The sequence below is a fragment of the Macaca mulatta genome, chromosome 14, assembly GCF_049350105.2.
Source record: "Macaca mulatta isolate MMU2019108-1 chromosome 14, T2T-MMU8v2.0, whole genome shotgun sequence".
Classification (NCBI taxonomy): Eukaryota; Metazoa; Chordata; class Mammalia; order Primates; family Cercopithecidae; genus Macaca; species Macaca mulatta.
The window spans coordinates 58,854,287-58,876,019 of NC_133419.1; the positions used below are offsets into that span (position 1 = coordinate 58,854,287).

Consider the following 21,733-nt stretch of genomic DNA (forward strand, 5'->3'; position numbering starts at 1 on the left):
CATAATAGCCCCAAGCTGAAAACAATCCATATGTCCTTCAACTGGTGCATGTTTAAACAAAACTGAGCTACGTCCATAGCATGCAATACTACTCAGCAATTAAAAAAATAAATGATTGATGTACACAATGACCTGGATAAATCTCTAGAGAATTATACTGAGTGAAAAAAGTCAATTTCAAAAGATAACATATGATTTCATTATATTGCATTCCTAAAATGACAAATTGTAAAAATGAAAAACAGGTTAGTGGTTGCCAGGGGTTAAAGAAAGAAATGAGGACCCTCTGTATCCTGACTGTATTTGTGTGGATATACAGTGTGCGATAGTGTACAATAATTTTGTAACACATTATCACTTTGAGAAACTGAGAAAAGCACACATGGAATATTTCTGTATTATTTAACAACCATATAACAGTTTTTAGCTTAGTCCTCATATTTTCCATGAGCATATTCATAAAATATTCAACTAATATCGTTGCATCTATCTTTTCAATATTTATTTTTTTTATTTCATGTTGTATCGACAAAAATTTCCAAAGCAACATAAAATAATGGAGATTAAAAAATGTTCTTGCCATCTTCTGTTTTAATGAGAACACATCTACTACTTCCCCATTTGGTACATACATTTGCTTTAAATAGGTAAATATTCCACCAGCCCTTATCTGTAGTGCCAAAATCCAAGCAGTTTTAAAAACTGAACGTTTGTTCCTAAGTTTGGGACCTGAATGTATAAAACCTGTGGTGAACTGATATGAGATTGTTTGTGGTCTTTACTTATTTCACATTGTATAAATAGTCACATATTATACTGTAGACATATTCATATGTTAGATCATAAGATGGTGCTTCAGAACTCTTTGGGGATTTGGGGAAATGTATGGTATATGCTGCATATTGCTTTTTAAAATCTGAAAAAGCCAATTTGTTGTAGATAAAGAAACGTGGACCTGTTATTTATTTAAGAATGTATCCCCTTTATCCTCATGGGTGTCAGGTTTATCAAGTGGATTAAACAATGCATATATTGAAATGAATATGGTTTATTTTATTTTGACCTATTGATGTGGTCTATCAACTGGTAATAGCTAAAAGCAAACTGACATCAACTTCAATAAATCTAAAGAATTTGGGCCGGGCTGGGTGGCTCACACCTGTAATCCCAGGACTCTAGGAGGCCTAGGTGGGAAGATCACCTGAGGTTGAAGACTCCTAGGTTTGAGACCAGCCTGACTAGCCAACATGGTGAAACCCTGTCTCCACTAAAATAAAAAAAATTAGCCAGGCATGGTGGCGCATGCCTGTAATCCCAGCTACTTGGGAGGCTGAGGCAGGAGAATTGTTTGACCTGGGAGCAGAGTTTGCAGTGACCTGAGATCATGGCATTGCACTCCAGCCTGGGCGAAAAGAGTGAAACTCTGTGTCAAAAAAAAAAGAAAAGCAAAATCTAAACAATTGAAAATATGCCTCATTTAGACAGCACTACCCTGGCAACCAAGACAACACTAATTCAACCAATTGCTAGCTTTAAAGGTTTTTCAACTAACAATACAGAATGTTAATTATACTATATGCGTGTGTATGTGTGTGTGCACACATACATACACACACATACACACATGTTCTTATTCAAAATAGAGTTTATTATACCGTCTATGGCATATGATTTTACTCTAAAGTAGGCTTTTATTTTAAGAGTATTTTCAGATAGTCTTTTATACCCTACTCTTCCTTGCTGCTGCAAATTCATTTTGCTGCTGCAAATTCATTTTATCATTTGCTTCTGGCTTGGTCAATTCCCCATGATTTCCTGAGTGTCTTTTTTATTTCAGGAGCGCTAAGTTTCATTCTTAACATGGGATCTGTGAGACTTATGAGCAGCACACTGATACAGATAACAACTGCCCAATAACACTCGGTTTGTTCTGATTATTTAAATTTTTGGAAATGTTTCCTCCCAATTACTTATAAAAATCCTTCTTAAACTCAGAATCTCAAGATCTTTCTCTTATGTCTCCAATGTGCTCATGAATAATTATTTCTCCTGTCCCAACAGACTCAGATTCAACAAATATTATTGAACAATAGCTAATACTTATTGAGAAATGCTATGTTCTCAGTGCTGTTCTAAGAAACTTCCATTCATATATTAATTAATTTAATCCTCACAACAACTCTATGAAGTAGACATTAGAATTATTCTCATTTTACAGCTGAGAAAACAGAGGCCCAAGGAATTTAAATATTTTCACAAGATCCCTTAGTTGAACACAGCAATGTGACTGTGAATCCCATGTAATTAATTTGCTGGACCTCAATATGACACAGAATACTGTGGATTGAGTGGGGTGTCAAATCTTGTCACAAACTTAAAATGCCTATGATGTATGTTATTTTCATAATGGATATCATTATATGGAAAACAACCATATACAACAAAATCCCAAATTTTTTTTAAAAAATCCAATACAAACATGGAACTCAAACCCAGAAACCCTAACTCTCAACTCAGTGCTCCTTGTATGACATCATGGAGTTAATGAGTGTCAACTATATGGCATCAGGAGACAAAGAAGGAACTGTCTAGCATTGTTGAGCCCCTGTCATGCTCCAGGATCTGTACATATATTAATGACATTTACTCCTCTCAACAATCCTGTCAGGCATATGAATCCTATTATGTAGATTAGGAATGTAAGGCCCAAAGGGTTAAACAAATTGCCCAAAATTACATATCTGAGTTAGAATATCAGCCCGTGTCTTTCTTTTGAGCAGGAGTATGACATGATAGAAAGGGGAGACTGACAAGGAACAGGAAGGCAAGAGAGGGAAATATGAGTTCAGGGGTATCTTGACATTCTCTCTTTCATGAAACTTCCTGATAAAACCTTATGGCCTGAGCTTTCCAAACCTTCCCCTTCCCTGTCCTCTGCCCCAGTCTTTTTTTCCCTCTTGTATCTCTTTTGGTCTCTTGGTCTTCTGCCTCAGAGCCATCCCAAAGCATCAGAAGGAGGAGGGGAAAATGGGGACTGAAGGAGTGAGGTGCGGGATAAAGGAATCTTTCCTAGCTTGGCAGTGTTCTCTATCTATGGGAGGAAGAGAAAGTGGAATCTCTTTATCATCTTTCTTTGTCCTGATGCTTCAACCTTCTTTTCCAAACATCTTTTAAGTCCTCTCCTAACCAACCCAGCTATCTCAGGAGGACCTTGATGAGTCAGTGACATCTGAATAAAGTGAGTGGATCTGCTGATTCTTCTTCAAGTGGTCAATTATCCCAGGTTTTCTTTACTTATGTCTAATATATCCATCTTCTTATTCCTCTCTATAGCTAATAAAATCCCAAATCCCTCAATATTTTCCACATATGGTTAATTCTGTTGATACTTAGACTAATATCACTTTCTTTATCTTTTCCTCTCATAGCTGGTCCTTTATTTATTCATAATCTACCTGCTCTCCCTACAGTATTTCTGAACATCCATGTCCAGTCTATCCTTTCCATATTCTAGTTATCTTCACCTTGTCTCCCATTGGATTTATTTCCTGAATAGCAAGTTCCTTCTACCCAAATATTATACCTCTTATTCACATAAGTCCAATCTTCCTGCATTTAATCTAACTTCCTCGTGTTTTATCTAGTCCCTGCAGATCTAAAATCAATGTATGTTTTACTTGCATATAATTCCAGCTGTGTCATATTCTCAGTTAACCACTTAAATTCTCTATTCCTGACCATTTATACCCAGATCCCTTTTACATTCTTCCATCTTTATATTCCATTCCTCCTATCTGGAATTCATCTGTTCTGCCCGCATCACAACTTTGTGCATTTTTCCATGCATTCAAGCATCCATACAGCCACCTTTAATAATCAGTAACTAAAGCAGATCTTATAATAGGAACCACTGTCAGAAGGCAAGACAGACACACTAGCGAATAATCTAGTGCATAGGAATTGGGGTACTTTGGGAGGGGTGATAACTAAGGGACTAAAACATAAAAAATAAAAATTCCTGGAGTGAGTGTTTTTGGCAGAGAGATGTGTAAAGTTACGGAGTTAGATAATACCATGACATGTGTAGAAAATGGTAAATAGTGGACAATGACTGAACTGTTGTATAACAGTTAAAAGGACATACATTTGATGCTTTATGGGAGGATTTTGTATGTGCTCTCAAAAACCGGATGCCATTGTGGTCAGCCGTTTCTACAGAGAAATATGACTCTAATAATAAGTGGAAGTTATATAGATGAGAATACAGACTGGAGGAAAAAAGACCAAGTAAGATCCTATTTAAGTAGTTAAATCAAGAAATACCAAGGACCTGCTGTGAGGAACTAGGAGGAAGCCAGTAGAAATAGGGCAGAAGAAAAGGGACTGATATGAGAGATCATTAAAGAGGCATTTTAGCTAGAAATTGGATTAGTTAAGTGTGGGATGTGTGTCGGGGGAGAGGAGGATGGGTACGGAATATCTAGGAAATTTCCAAATGGCTTGCTTAGGAGACTGTATGAAAGCTAATGCCATTTATTGTAATAGAGGAATAACTTGCTTGGGGAAGGTTATTCTAGACATAGTATATTTGTGGTACCCATGACACCCATGGAATTATATCCACTATCCACTCCATACTCCACCATTAAGGACATGTGGGGCCACTTCAGCTACAGAGGTCCTTCTTACATCTACTTGAGCAACAACAGCAGTGATACAGCAAGCAAAATGATATATAGGCTTTCATGGACTCTAATGGGAGCTCTAACCAGAGGAATCTCACCAAACCTGTGAAGGGAAAAGGAAGAAACCAGGGTAACTAATGTCTCTATGGGGAGATACCCCATGAGCCAAGACTTGAAGGTTAAATAGGAGTTAGCCATACTCAGGGAGATTGTCGCATGAGGAAAGCTATGAGGTGATACACGTGGTGAGTGATGAGAGCTGCAGGGTATAAAGTACACTGTAGACTGTGGTAAGAAATAAGGTTTAGGTGAAAGCAGTGGCAAAATCAAGAAGTGCCTATAGGCCTTGTACCTGTAGGCTAAATAATTTGAAACTTTATTGTGTACACAAAGGCGCACTATGGATGAGTTTTAAGGAGGGGACTAAAATGGTCAGTTTTGAGCTAAGGTCTCACCTTTAAGGGTAAAACTATAAGCAGAAAGATCAGTTAGGGGTCCATGTGTGAAAAGCTATTTTTTTCAAGTGTGCAGAACATCAAACATGAAGGTTGAAGTGGCTAGAAAATATGAATGAAAATCTGAGGCCAAGAGAATCAAAAACACAAAGAAGGGTATATGAGGCAGGTATTGAGAAAGGATCAAGGCTAAGGTCATAAATGGCAAGTGTAGGTTTAATGTTCCCACTTTTCTATGTATCCACATGTATGGTATAGGGATAGACATGTGGCTTAAACTTTCATGGATGAAAAGATAAGATATGCCCCTACAACTAGATTGTAAGATCCTGAAGACTCAGCATGTGTCCATGAACCTTTATATACCACAACTCTTAGCCCATGGTCTAGAGCATTGTTGATCAACCATAAATTTTGAAATAAGTAAAATTGTGGGTGTGGATGGTAAGAATGGGAGTGATGGGAAATGAAAGCCAGGGACGTAGGTGTTTTGTAATTGCATTACCATATTAAGAGAAACTTCAAGGACTCCAGTACTGAGTAATGGTCAAGTAATGATAGCAGAGCATGAAGGGAAGAGAAACATGGTATAAAATCATTAGTAGGTTGGTTTGATTTGAGAGCACATTCTAACCCTGCTAACTTCAGAGGAACAGATCTAAGACTAAAAATTAAGAAATCTGAGAAGATTACATCCAGATGCTCAGCTGACTCTACACCATTCTCCTTTCGAAACTCTACACTCTCTCCCAATGCTGAAACTGTACAGGGGCACAAGGTAAAAATAACCCTTCCTTCATATCAACTCCCATGTAAAAATGCCAACTTCTTTTCGTCATGAGACACAAAAATGGCTTGAAGTTTTTAAAGAGAAAGGGAAATTTTATCTTTGATACAAAGTTATACAAAGAGAGTATCCTAGTAAATGCATGTTTTTATGTGGGCCTTAATGTTAAACAAAGGTACTCTATTCTTATTTCAAGATACTCAGTACAACGTTCAGAACTGACGGAATTCTTAGTCTTTCTGCCATCCATCATCCATTTCCTAATCTGATTTCCAGGTGAATCCCAAGTCTTCCTTGTAAGTACTGGGTTCTATAGACTTCCACTCTACAGGTGCTGTGAACTTCTTGTGTTCTGCTTTTGTCTTTCTTTCCATCTGGCAGGAAGGAACTGTTTCTCTAAATGAGTCCCAAAGATCCTCTCTCCCAGCTGTAAATCCAAGATGTATTGTACAGTCCCTCCTTTACGTCATCTAAATATTTTGGAAGCTCCAAGGTCCTGACTTCCTGGTTCCACTTCTTGCTATTTCTGCAACCCAGAATTAGTCACTTAATTCTATATTTTAGTTTCTTTAGGCATTAAGTTGTAGCTATTAGTAGTACTAGCTCACAGGATTGTTCTGAAGATCAAGTGAATTGATACTGCTAATGTTTAGAGCAGTGTCTGAACTAATAATAACTCAACTGCGTTATACGTGATTGTTATTCCTCCATTGTGTAACTTATTTCCTCAAAACAAAGTCATGATCCAACTCATAGACAAACTCTCATTTTAGGCCACCCGGACTCCCTTTCCACTTTTGGTTTTTATCTGTGTTCTTTGGGGACAAACTGGTGTCATTTTTACCCTATGCTTGTCAATGCATGCTTCTCCAAAGATCAGAACAGATTCCTATCTTGTCCCCAATACAAAACCATTTATTTCTACATGTTTGTCTTAGCTCATTTCCAGATTTAAAAAGAGAGCAGTGGCCTCAGTTCTGCGATTAATTACATGATTCTACCAGTATAAACCCACTAAGAGAGACTGGGTTCTTGTTGCGGCCTACTGAAGACTCTATTGTCATGTCCTGAAGAGCAGTAAGAAAGACCAATGACATGGAGTGGAGGAACCATAATGGGAGAGTGAGTGAGTTTGTGTTGCTGGGCTTCCCTGCTCCTGTGCCACTACAGGTACTATTGTTTGCCCTTTTGCTCCTGGCCTATGTGTTGGTGCTGACTGAGAACACACTCGTCATTATGGCAGTTAGGAACCATTCCACCCTCCACAAACTCACGTACTTCTTTCTAGCTAATATGTCCTTTCTGGAGATCTGGTACGTCACTGTCACTATTCCCGAGATGCTTGCTGGCTTTGTTAGGTCCAACAGGATCATGGACGGCTAATCTCCTTTGAGGGATGCATGACAGAGCTCTACTTTTTCCTTGGCTTGGGCTGCACTGAGCGTGTCCTTCTCGCTGTTATGGCCTATGATCGCTATGTGGCCATCTGCCATCCTCTCCACTACCCAGTCATTGTCAGTGGCCAGTTGTGTGTGCAGATGGCCGCTGGATCTTGGGCTGGAGGTTTTGGCATCTCCATGGTCAAAGTTTTTCTTATTTCTCACCTGTCTTACTGTGGCCCCAACATCATCAACCACTTTTTTTGCGATGTGTCTCCATTGCTCAACCTCTCATGCACTGACATGTCTACAGCAGAGCTTACAGATTTCATTCTGGCCATTTTTATTCTTCTAGGGCCACTCTCTGTCACTGGGGCCTCCTACATGGCCATTACTGGTGCTGTGATGCACATTCCTTCAGCTGCTGGACGCTCTAAGGCCTTTTCCACCTGTGTCTCTCATCTCACTGTTGTGATAATCTTCTATGCAGCTGGTATCTTCCTCTATGCCCGGCCAAAGGCACTCTCAGCTTTTGACATCAACAAGCTAGTCTCTGTACTCTATGCAGTCATCATACCACTGCTCAACCCCATCATTTACTGTTTGCACAATCAAGAGGTCAAGAGAGTCCTATGCTGTACTCTGCACCTGTACCAGTGCCAGGATCCTCACCCCAAGAAAGCTATCAGAAATGTGTAGATGGGATGTGCAAAGTCTAGTAAAATATTACTAAACTTGGCATCGATATATTCTATGAAGTCCAGTGGAGTTCTTAGGGTCTACATTAGGGGCCAGAATTTCAAAGACATCACCAAGGTACTAGGAATACTTGCTTGTAACTAGTCCAAGAGGAGAAAGAAGGATAGGTTGCAAACTAGAAACTGGATTTCTACAGGACAGCGCCATAAAATACAGGATAGAGCTGGGTCCACTATTGTCTGCCCCATTGTAATTTGCATAGGCATGGTTCCATTTAAGGAATCATGGGCTTCATTATGGAAAAGCAACATAAAACTTCTTGATAATACCTCTTCCAGTCACAGGTCACTTACTGTAGCCTATTAGGTAGCAGAGGCCCAGGAGGTGATCATTCTAGTGTGTGTTACAGACAAAGAGATGAGAAACTAGGAACTTTTGTGTTTGAAACATATCATCTGATGAACCATAGGGGTTTCTAGATTTATTTTCTAATTTACTGTGGCCAGTGTCCACATTGAACTAATGACTGAGAGCTGTTGTTTCTTCAATACTCTGTTTCCCTAATTAGACTATACGCACCATGGAAACAGGATCAGATTTTCTTTTACATCCTTTTATTACCATGAGCAGGAACAGTATCTAGGGTATGATGGCTATGAATACATATAATGAACGAATGTAGTTTGGAACCATGTAGGCAAGGCATGTGTGTCATGCCTATTTGTGGGGCTGGTAGGTGCGGGAACTAAACCCCTCATACTTTACTAGTGTGCAGAGAGATACAAATTGGCTCAGCCTTGCCAGAAAAATATTTTGAAAACATGTATTACAAATCCTAAAAGTGTTGCAACCATTCTAATTCGGAAAGATTTGTGCAGATAGACACTTTTACTTATAAATACAGAAAAAGAGAAATATACTTAACTTTCACAAACAGGGCACTAGTTAAACAAATTGTAGGTCATATGTTACTTGGAAAACTATGCAGAAATTGAAATAAAGTGATCTAAATAGAGATGATGAAAGAAAAAATGTTCCTAGCATAATTTTTTTTTTTTTTTTTGAGACGGACTCTCACTCTGTCACCCAGGCTGAGGTCCAGTGGCACAATCTTGGCTCACTGCAAGCTCTGCCTACTGGGTTCACATCATTCTCCTGCCTCAGCCTCCCGAGTAGCTGGGCCTACAGGCACCTGCCACTACACCCAGCTAATATTTTGTGTTTTTAGTAGAGATGGGGTTTCACCATGTTAGCCAGGATGGTGTCAATCTCCTGACCTCGTGATCCACCCACCTCGGCCCCCCAAAGTGCTGGGATTACAGGTGTGAGCCACCGCACCTGGCCTCCTAACATAATTTTTAAAAATATGTTATATAACAGTATCAAAAGCATTAGCCATATTTGCTTGTTTAAACAACACTAGAAGTAATTTGACTAAAATGTTGACTGTAGCTATGCTGGACTGCTTTCTCCTGTAAATTGCATTCTGTGGCAAAGCATTTCTATCAAAATATTTATTTAAATGATTTTTTCTTAGTGAATACTATGTGTAACTTTATTCATCTGAAAAGAGAGATGGTTAGAGGGTATTTCAGTATGATTTTCAGAAATTTAACTCCCCACTGTCACCGAACAACCAGAACTCTGAAGACAATGAAGATTCTATCTCCAGATGTGGGATCCAACTGTTGCTCAAGATGTGGAATCTAACTTTATTGTTTTCTATTACTTAAAATTTACAAAAGGATACTACCAAGGATATCATGCATTATTTGCTAGTCCATACTTGTTAAAAGTTGTAATATAATATGCATATTTATTCATGCCTAAACAATATAAGTATCTTGTTATATTAATTTTTAAAATGACTGGATATAAAGTTCATCAAAACTCAGCTATCCAGTGTCCCTGTAGAATAAGTGTCCAAAATGGGATTCCAATCAGGGAGAGGAGAGTTCTCCTCTAGGCATTGCTATTACAGCTCTTATATAAACTTCCTTTATAGGTTAACTCCAGTTAATAGGAAGTAAAAACATGATGTTGAATTTCTTCATTGTGCTTTTCTTTATTTTCCAAGATTTTTAGTATAAAATGCTTTAAAACACCTCTAATTCTGATTTAATGTATGAAATAGGGTTTAGCCAGTGTTCTGCACATATTCTTCTTTCAATAAACCATGAATGAGTTTGAGTCCTGTGTACCATGGTGAGATTGGCACCTCCCTAGACTTGGACTGAATTTGTAATAAGCATATGACCTTCAGGGCTCATATTGAAATTTAGATCGCAAAACCTCCTAAGATTTTTCAAATGAAGTATTATTGATTATCAGATTAAGGATTCCCCATCCTCCATTTATGTAACTGATTTTCCCATAAACCTAGATATAGAACTTTATTTTATCTTTGGTTCATTTGATCCTGTTTCTTTTAGACCATGTTTGTAATCTGCCAATCTTTCAAAGTATTGCTTACATAATACAAGTCTTTTGTAATTTCCCTTTGCTAGTACAATATCTGGAGAAGCTTCTAATCTCTTGCATCAGTACAAGAGGTGGGAGTACTGGATCCACCCGCGTTATTCAGATAGGAATGCTATTCAGAGTGGCCAGAGGCAACTAATATCTACGGGCAAAGAGGATTAATATAAATGACTTCTGTGCCTCAGATATCTAGTGGTTTCCAATGTGGAGTGAACTCCAAGTTTCTCAGTCTGCCTTTAAGTTTCTTCACAGTGTGTTCCTACCTTTCCTTTTGGTTCTTATTTTAATTTCTTGTCCACTACAAACCTTGTATTGGTGAATTTTAGATTGTGATGAACAAATTTTACTTGTGATTAATAAGCCAATATATTTCACTATTTGTTAACATATCACATTGACCAGGATGAGGAAACAAACATTTTTCTTGATAAAGAGCATTTTTAAAATAACAATTGTTCTGCACCTCTGTAAATCCTATTTCCCTTCATTAAAAATGCTTACAGTTATGAACAAGACTGAGAAATATCAGATCAAAGGAGATTAAAGAGACAAGATACCTTCATGGAGTATGGTATATTGAATTGGATCCTGGAACATAAAGTAATACTAATGGAAAAGATAATAAAATCTGAATAAAATGGCAAAATCTGAATAGTTAATAGTGATATATCAATTTTAATTTCTTAGTTTTGACAAGTGTATATGCTAATGAAGGATGAATACATTAAGGGAAACAAACTGAGAAATAGGTGTGTGAGAAACTCTCTTTAGCATGTTGATAATTTTTCTGTAAGCCAAATTTATTCTAAAATTTAAAAGTTTATTTCAAAAAGAAACACATTATTAGTTTTTTATACCAAATAATTTTGTAGAAGTTTGATTTATTTCATTGGCTTTCATAAAATAAAGATACACTGTCCTTTCCTTTATAATTACAATAATATGTACAGCTACCACTTGATTTTTGAATTTTTACCTGGATTTTTTATTATCATGACATTCATGCCTTGCTGTTTTAATATAGCTAATGGATAAGAGAGAGATGAAATAAAGCATAATTGACACACAGCTACTGCTTTATATATTTAGCAACTCTAATATATTATACCAGCTCTTTAGAATATCACCATTTGGTGCCAACAAGAATGACTAGACAGCGCCATGTCTTCCATAGAGAAGACACCCTATAGGGCAGGTGTCTTCATTTTCTCTTAGAAGCACTCCTCAGAGCAAGATTGCCTTGTCTGATTTTCATGTTTCATAGTCACACTTCATGAAGACCAATGGTCCTGGCCTTCCCAGAATTAATGACAATACACAATATGCCTTTCAACAAAGATTTTGGTTGGTTGGAGTGGGGAAAGAACTAGGTCCACTCTTCTCCAAATATCAGTCACATATAGGCCTTCAGATCCTCAAGGACTGGAGAAAGTTTTCTAAGACTTCTCATTTTTTTAGTCTCTTGCTTCAGCTCCCTGTAGCTAACTTTGGCTACTCACCAAGATGCAAGTGCATCTCCTGGGCCTTTGTTCTTGCAAAATTTCTAGCAGTTGACCCTAGATTTTATGGATACTTGAGGCACAATTACTAGCAGAGACACAGATAAACAGGCTGTGGATGATTTGATGGACAGAAGGGTCTGTCAGTTCACCCTCTTCTTAGCATGCCGGGCACACTTTACAACTGTTAATGCCTGAGTGCTTCCTGGAGTCCAAAGCAGTGGTGGGGCCTCTTGTCACTGAAGAGAAATTATTATCCTATAGCTTCACTGTTTGCTGTCATTACTCTATGTTTCTTCCTGTTCTAGTTTAACACCGAAAGCCCTCTTATCTAATTTCTACTACTCAAATACTGGCTGTAGTTCATATTCCAGCAGTATTAGAACTGTTTTCAAAGAATTTTTTTATGTTTATTATTATGTATAATTTGCCCATAGTTCTCTTTTTTCCAACTTTTTAGAGATATAGTTCACAAATACAATTAGGATGTATTTAAGGTATACAATGTAATGATTTGGTATACGTGTACCCTGTGAAATGATGACTACATGTAAGCTAATTAACATATCAAAATAACGATCACCTTGCATACTTAGCTTCTGTGTGTGTATTTTGTGAGAATATGTGACATCTACTTCAGTAGCAAATTTCAAGTATACATTTGTATTAACTGTAGTCACCATGCTATTACATTGGAACCTCAGAAATTATTCATCTTAAAAATGAAAATTTGTATCTGTTGACAAATATTTTCCATTTTCTCCCACAGCCACCCCAAACTCTTGGCAAACACCATTCTACGCTCTATTACTGAGTTAGACTCTTTCTAGCTTCCAATTTAAGCAAAATTAGGCAGCATTTCCGTGTCTGGCTTATTCCACATAGCATAATGTCCTCCAGGTTGATCTATGTCGTTGAAAATGACAGAATGTCCTTCCCTTTTAAGGATAAATAATATTCTATTTTATAGACATTTTCTTTATCCATTCATCTGCTGTTAAACAACCCTTAAGTTGTTTCCAATATTTTGGCTATTATGAACAATGCTGCAACAAATATGATTTAATTACTTTTGGATATATAGTCAGAAGTGGGAATCTTTGATCATACAGTAGTAATGGTTTGAATGTTCAGACCTCCATACTGTTTTCCATAATGGCTGTACCATTTTACATTCCCACGAATTATGTACGGGGGTTCCATTTTCTCCCCATACTTACCAACAATTGTTTTGCTTTGATTTTTTTTTTAATAATACTAAAGGGCATGAGGTGATATCTCACTATACTTTTCATTTGCCCTTCCCTGTTTATTAGCAATGCTGACCATCTTTTCATATACTTCTTGGCCATTTCTGTTTCTTCTTTATAGGAATGTCTATTCAAATGCTCTGTCTATTTTTAAATCAGGTTATTTGTTTTTATGCTATTGAGTTATTTTTGTTGCTAATGTATTTTGGATACTAATCCTTTTATAAGATACTTGAGGCAGAATTAGTAGCAGAGAGAGAGATCACTAGTCTGTGGATGACATAATGTACAGAAGGGCCTGTCAGTTCACCCTATTTGTGGCTGGGTGCAGTGGCTCACACCTGTTATTCCAGCACTTTGGGAGGCCAAGGCGAGCAGATTGCCTGAGCTCAGAAGTTTGAGTCCAGCCTGGCCAATGATGAAACCCTATTTCTACAAAAAACTACAAAAATTAGCTCGGTGTGGTGCTGGTGCCTGTAGTCCCAGTTACTTGAGGGGCTCAGGCAGGAGGATGGCTTGAGGCCAGGAGGTCAAGGCTGCAGTGAGCTGTGATCTCACCACTGCACTCAAGCCTGAGTGAGAGAGCCAGACCCTCTTCCTCAAAGAAAAAATATATGTTGCTTCTAAATGTTGTCTCCCATTCTGTAGTTTTCCTTTTCATTTTGTTGATTGTTTCCTTTGTCATGAAGAAACTTATAGTTTGACGTACTACCAGTTTTTTGCATTTGTTGCCTAGACTTTTGAATCGAATTCAAAAATCACTGCCAAAATCAATGTCATGAGCTTTTCCTCTGTTTTCTTCTGGGAGTTTTACAGTGTCAGGCCTTACCTTTAAGTCTTGATTCATTTTAATTAGATTCTTTTGTGTATGGTGTAAGATAAGGGTCCAATTTTATCCTCTTCATGTGGAAATTAAATTTTCCCAAAATAATTCTTTGAAGAGGTTATCCATTTCTCGTTGGGTATTCTTAGCACCTTTGTGAAAAAAGAGTTGATGGTTTATGCACAGGTTTATTTCTGGGCTGTTTATTCTGTTCCATTCGTCTATGTGTCTGTTCTTATGTTAATTCCACAATATTTCCGTAGTGCTTTGTAGTATAGTTTGAAATCAGGCAGTGTGATTTCTCCAGCTTTGTTCTTCCTCAAAATTGGTTTAATTATGTGTATCTCTTGTGGTACCAACAAATTTTAGGTTTCTTATTTTGTAAAAAATTGCTCTGGAATTTTGATAGAAATTGCATTGAATCTGTAGATTGCTTTGGAGAGTATGAACACTTGAACAGTATTAATTCTTCCAATCCATGAACACAGGATATTTTTTTCATTTTTTGTGTCTTCTTTGATTTCTTTCATGACTGTTTTATAGTTTTCAGTGTATGGATCTTTCACTTCCTTGGTTAAATTTATTCCAAAGTATTTTATTCAATTTTGACTCTATTTTAAATGGAATTATTTTCTTTTTTTATAATTTTTCATTTTAAACTTTTTGGGATCCATCGTACATGTATATAAGAAAGAATGAAAAGGATCTAATATATAATAGTACATAGGGTCACCTTAATTAATAATAATTCAATTGTATACTTGAAATTATTTTCTTAATTTATTTTTCTGATGGTTTACTGTTAATATAAAATTTTCTTAACTTTTATTTTAGGTTCTGGGGTACATGTGGAGATTTGTTACATAGGTAAACTTGTGTCACAGGATTTGTTGTACAGATTATTTCATCACCCAGGCATTAAACCTAGTACCTAATAGTTATCTTTTCTACTCCTCTCCCTCCTCCCACCCTCTTCCTTCAAGTAGACCCCAGTGTCTGCTGTTTCCTTTTTAGTGTTCATAAGTTCTCATCATTTAGTTCCCACTTATAAGTGAGAGTGTGTGGTATTTGGTTTTCCATTCCTGCATTAGTTTGCTAAGGATAATGGTCTCTAGCTCCATCCATGTTCCTGCATAAGACATGATCTCATTCTTTTTTATTACTACATAGTATTCTATGGTGTGTATGTACGACACTTTGTTTATCCAGTCTGTCATTGATGGACATTTAGGTTGATTCCATGCTTTTGCTATTGTGAATAGTGCTGCAATGAACATTCGTGTACATATGTCTTTATGGTAGAATGATTTGCATTGCTCTGGGTATGTACTCAGTAATGGCATTGCTGGGTCAAATGCAAATTCTGCTTTTAGCTCTTTGAGGAATTGCCATACTGCTTCCCACAATGGTTGAACTAATTTACATTTCCACTAGCAGTGTATGAATGCACTCTTCTCTGCAACCTCTCCAGTGTCTGTTATTTTTTGACTTTTAATAATAGCCATTCTGACTCGTGTGAGATGGTATCTCACTGAGATTTTGGTTTGCATTTCTCTAATGATCAGTGATATTGAGCTTTTTTCATATGCTTATTGGCCACATATACGTCTGCTTTTGAAAAATGTCTGTTCATGTCCTTTGCCCACATTTTACCCACATTGTAATGGGTTATTTTTTGTTTTTTTCTTGTAAATTTGTTTAAGTTTCTTGTAGGTGCTGGATATTAGACCTTTGTCAGATGCATAGTTTGCGAATACTTTCTCCTATTCTGTAGATTGTTTATTTACTCTGTTAATAGTTTCCTTTGCTCTACAGAAGCTCTTTAGTTTAATTAGATCCCACTTGTCAAATTTTGCTTACTTGCAATTGCTTTTGTTGCCTTTGTGATGAAATCTTTGCCTGTTCTTTAGTACAGAATTGCATTGCCTAGGTAATCTTCCACAGTTTTTATAGTTTGGGGTTTTACCTTTAAGTCTTTAATCCATGTTGAGTTGATTTGTGTATATGGTGTAAGGAAGAGTTTCAGCTTCAATCTTCTGCATATGGCTAGCCAATTATCTCAGCAGCATTTATTGAATAGGGAGTCTTTTTCCCATTGCTAGTTTTTGTCAGCTTTGTCAAAGATTAGATGGTCCTAAGTGTGTGGTCTTATTTCTGGGCTCCCTATTCTATTCTATTGGTCTATGTGCCTGTTTTTGTACCAGTACCATACTGTTTTGCTTATTGTAGCCCTGTGGTATAGTTTGAAGTCAGGTAAAATGATGCTTCCAGCTTTGTTCTTTCTGCTTAGGATTGCCTTGACTATTCCAGCTCTTTTTAAGTTCTATATGAATTTTAAAATAGTTTTTTTTCTAGTTCTGTGACAAATGCCATTGATAATTAGATAGGAATAGCACTGAGCCTGTAAATTGCTTTGGGAAGTATGACCATTTTAATGATATTGATTCTTCCTATCCATTAGCATGGGATATTTTTCTGTTTGTGCCATCTCTGATTTCTTTGGGCAGTGTTTTGTAATTCTCATTGTAGAGACCTTTCACCTTCCTGGTTAGCTGTATTCCTAGATATTTTATTCTTTTTGTGGTAATAGTGAATGGAATTGCCTTTCTGATTGGTTCTCTGCTTGGCTGTTGGTGGTGTATAGAAATGCTAGTGATTTTTGTACATCGATTTTTCTTCCTGAAAGTTTGCTGAAGTTGTTTATCAGTTAAAGGAGCTTTTGGGCCAACACTATGGGATTTTCTAGATATAGGATCATGTTGTCTGCAAACAGAGATAATTTGACTTCCTCTCTTCATATTTGGATGCCTTTTATTTCTTGCTCTTGTCTAATTACTCTAGCTAGGACTTCCAATACTATGTTAAATAGGAGAGGTGAGAGAAGGCATCCTTGTCTTGTTCCAGTTTTCAAAGGGCATGCTTCCAGCTTTTTCCCATTCAGTATAATGGTAGCAATGAAAAACAACTCATTTTTATATGCTAATTTTTATCATGCAGTTTACTGAATTTGTTTATCAGTTCTTCCAGTTGCTTTTTTATAGTGAAGTATTTCAAGTTTTTTGAACAAAAAAAAAACATGCTATCTGCCAACAAATGAATTTTACTTCTTTTTTTCCAATTAGAATGCTTTTTATTTTTATTTTTTGTTGACTAATTGTTCTATCTAGAACTTCTGGTATTATGTTTAAAATAGGTGGTAAGACTGGGTACCCTTTTCTTTTACCTAATCTTAGAGAAAAAGCTTTCAACTTTTCACCCTTAAAAAGTATTCGCTGTGGCTCTTCATCTATAGCCTTTATTATGTTGAGTACATTCTTTCTCTACTCGGTTTATTGAGAGTTTTTATTGGAAAGGATGTTGAACTTTTCTCAAATGTTTTTATGCATCTATCAAAATTATCATATCATTTTTAGACTTTATTTTTATTAATATAATATACTTATTAATTTGCATTGTTGAATCATCCATGCATTCTAGGGATAAGTCACACTTGGTTATGGTGTATGATTTTTTTTAATGTGCTGTTGAATTTGGTTTGCTAATATTTTGTTGAGGACTTTTGCAACTATGTTCATCATGGATATTGACCTGTGGGGTGTGGGGTGTGTGTGTGTGTGTGTGTGTCCTTGACTTCTTTGTTTGACACTGGTATCAGGGTAATGCTGGCCTTGTAATACAATTCTGGAAGTCTTCCTTCCTGCGAAATTAATTTTTGGGGAGAGATTGAGAAAGATGGTGCTCAACTGTTATTTAAACATTTGATAGAATTTTCCCTGAAGCCATCTGGTCTTGGGCTATTTTTGTTTGAATAGTTTTTGTTATTGAGTTAATCTTATTCAGTATTGATATGTTCAGATTTTCTATTTCTTCATGATTTGGTCTTGGTATGTTGCATTGCATGTTTCTAGGAATATACTCTTTCCTTCTAGGTTATCAATTTTGTTGGTACATAATTATTCACAGTAGTCTCTTATGATGTTTTAAATGTTTCCTGGTATCAGTTGCATATCTTCTCTTTCATTTATGATTTGTTTATTTAAATGTTTTCTATTAGTCTAGTCTAGTTTGTCAATTTTAGCTGTTGAAAAAGACAGCTCTGTTTCATTTATCTTTTTTCTTGTTTTTCTAATCACTATTTAATATATTTCTGCTCTTTGTTACTTTTCCCTCTTCAACTGACTTTAGGCTTAGTTTATTCTTGTTTTTCTAGTTCTGTGAGTTGTAAAGTAAGGTGTTTTTGTTTTGTTTTGTATCGTTTTGTTTTTTTGAGACAGAGTATCATTCTGTTGCCCAGGCTGGAGTGCATTGATGGGATCTCAGCTCACCACAGCCTCTGCCTCCCGTTGAAGTGATTCTCCTCCCTCTGCCTTCCAAGTAGCTGGGACTACAAACACGCACCACCATTAATTTTTGCATTTTTAGTAGAGATGGGGTTTCACTATGTTGGCCAGGCTGATCTCGAACTCCTGACTTCATGATCCGCTGGCCTTAACCTTCCAAAGTTCTGGGATTACAGGTGTGAGCCACTGTGCCCGGCCAAAGTTAGGTATTTAATTTGTGGCCTTCCTTTTTTCTTAACATAGGCACTCATTGTCCCCCTTAGTACTGTTTTCGTTGCATTCCATAAGCTTCAAAATGTTGTGTTTCAATTTTTCCTTGTTTCAAGGTATTTTAATTTCCTTTTTGATTCCTAATTGACCCACAGGATGTTCAGAAGTGTTTTGTTTAATTCTCAGATATTAGTGAGTTTTCTGGTTTTTCTCTTGTTATTGATTTCTAGTTTCATACCATTGTGGTAACAAAAGATAGTTAATATAATTTTAATCTTAAATTTATTAAGATATGTTTTGTGACCTAACATAAGATCTATCCTGGAGAACATTCTATGTGCACTTGAGACAAACAAGGGATCTCAAATTGAGAACTCTTGCACAATGTAGTGAACATAATTAAAAATATTTTATTGTACATTTCAAAATTGTTAAGAGTAAATTTCAAAAGTTCTCACAATAAAAATAAGTAGGATGATGAACATATACATTAGCTTGATTTAATTATTACAGATTGTATACATTAATCATAACATTTTAGTACCCTGTAAATATATATATATATAATTTATCAATTTGTAATACAAATAAATAATTTTTCAAAAATGTGTATTATGCTGCTGTTGGATGGAATATTCTGTATATGTCTATTAGGCTCATTTGGTCTAAAGTATGGTTCAAGTCCAGTGTTTCCTTATTGATTTTTTATCTTTATGCCTTATTACCCATTGCTGAAAGAGAGGAATTGAATTTTCTTACTATTATTTTATTGAAAGGTTTTTTTTCCTCACCTCAGATTTCCTTTATATAATTAGGTGCTGTGATGTTGGGTGAATATATATTTATAATAGTTATAGCCTCATGTTGAATTGACCCCAATATCATTATATAAGTAGGTCCTTTCTCTAGTGTCACAGTTTTTTACTTAAAGTCAATTTTGTCTGATATAAATGTAGCTTCTCCTGCTGTCTCTTGGCTTGCATTTGCATATCTTGTTCCTTCTATTTACTTTGAGTATATGTGTGTCCCTAAAGTTGAAATATGTCTTGTAGGCAGCATATAATTTGGTCTTGCTCTTTTTTTTTTTTTAAATTAGATTTTACGTTCTAGGGTACATGTGCATAACGTGCAGGTTTGTTACATATGTATACTTGTGCCATGTTGCTGTGCTGCACCCATCAACTCGTCAGCACCCAACAACTCGTCACTTACATCAGGTAAAACTCAGAATGCAATCCCTCCCCCCTTCCCCCTCCCCATGATAGACCCTGGTGTGTGATGTTCCCCTTCCCGAGTCCAAGTGATCTCATTGCTCAGTTCCCACCTATGAGTGACAACATGCGGTGTTTGGTTTTCTGTTCTTGCGATAGTTTGCTAAGAATGATGGTTTCCAGCTGCATCCATGTCCCTACAAAGGACACAAACTCATCCTTTTTGATGGGTGCATAGTATTCCATGGTGTATATGTGCCACATTTTCTTCATCCAGTCTGTCACTGATGGACATTTGGGTTGATTCCAAGTCTTTGCTATTGTGAATAGTGCTGCCATAAACATACATGTGCATGTGTCTTTATAGCAGCATGATTTATAATCCTTTGGGTATATCCCCAGTAATGGGATGGCTGGGTCATATGGTACTTCTAGTTCTAGATCCTTGAGGAATCGCCATACTGTTTTCCATAATGGTTGAACTAGTTTACAGTCCCGCCAACAGTGTAAAAGTGTTCCTATTTCTCCACATCCTCTCCAGCACCTGTTGTTTCCTGACTTTTTAATGATTGCCATTCTAACTGGTGTGAGATGGTATCTCATTGTGGTTTTGATTTGCATTTCTCTGATGGCCACTGATGAGCATATTTTCATGTGTCTGTTGGCTGTATGAATGTCCTCTTTTGAGAAATGTCTGTTCATATCCTTTGCCCACTTTTTGATGGGGTTGTTTGTTTTTTTCTTGTAAATTTGTTTGAGTTCTTTGTAGGTTCTGGATATTAGCCCTTTGTCAGATGAGTAGATTGCAAAAATTTTCTCCCATTCTATAGGTTGCCTATTCACTCTGATGGTAGTTTCTTTTGCTGTGCAGAAGCTCCTTAGTTTAATTAGATCCCATTCGTCAATTTTGGCTTTTGTTGCCATTGCTTTTGGTGTTTTAGACATGAAGTCCGTGGCCACGCCTATGTCCTGAATGGTATTACCTAGGTTTTCTTCTAGGGTTTTTATGGTTTTAGGTCTAACATTTAAGTCTCTAATCCATCTTGAATTAATTTTCGTATAAGGAGTAAGGAAAGGATCCAGTTTCAGCTTCCTACTGATGGCTAGCCAATTTTCCCAGCACCATTTATTAAATAGGGAATCCTTTCCCCATTTCTTGTTTTTCTGAGGTTTGTCAAAGATCAGATGGCTGTAGATGTGTGGTATTATTTCTGAGGACTCTGTTCTGTTCCCTTGGTCTATATCTCTGTTTTGGTACCAGTACCATGCTGTTTTGGTTACTGTAGCCTTGTAGTATAGTTTGAAGTCAGGTAGAGTGATGCCTCCAGTTTTGTTCTTTTGACTTAGGATTGTCTTGGAGATGCGGGCTCTTCTTTGGTTCCATATGAACTTTAAACCAGTTTTTTCCAATTCTGTGAAGAAACTCATCAGTAGCTTGATGGGGATGGCATTGATTCTATAAATTACCTTGGGCAGTATGACCATTTTCACGATATTGATTCTTCCTAGCCATGAGCATGGTATGTTCTTCCATTTGTTTGTGTCCTCTTTTATTTCACTGAGCAGTGGTTTGTAGTTCTCCTTGAAGAGCTCCTTTACATCCCTTGTAAGTTGGATTCCTAGGTATTTTATTCTCTTTGAAGCAATTGTGAATGGAAGTTCATTCATGATTTGGCTCTCTGTTTGTCTGTTACTGGAGTATAAGAATGTTTGTGATTTTTGCACATTAATTTTGTGTCCTGAGACTTAGCTGAAGTTGCTTATCACCTTAAGGAGATTTTGGGCTGAGATAATGGGGTTTTCTAAATATACAATCATGTCATCTGCAAACAGGGACAATTTGACTTCTTCTTTACCTAACTGCATACCCTTGATTTCTTTCTCTTGCCTGATTGCCCTAGCCAGAACTTCCAA

At 36.7% G+C, this 21,733-nt stretch overlaps 1 protein-coding gene across 1 annotated transcript; it reads left to right on the top strand.

Annotated features, from left to right (window-relative positions):
• The first annotated feature begins 7,022 nt into the window (after window positions 1-7,022).
• On the top strand, window positions 7,023-8,005 carry OR6A2 (olfactory receptor family 6 subfamily A member 2). The gene is given in 2 exon segments (XM_015114999.3): window positions 7,023-7,287; window positions 7,290-8,005. Coding segments are annotated over 2 exon segments (981 nt in total).
• The last annotated feature ends 13,728 nt before the right edge of the window (window positions 8,006-21,733 follow it).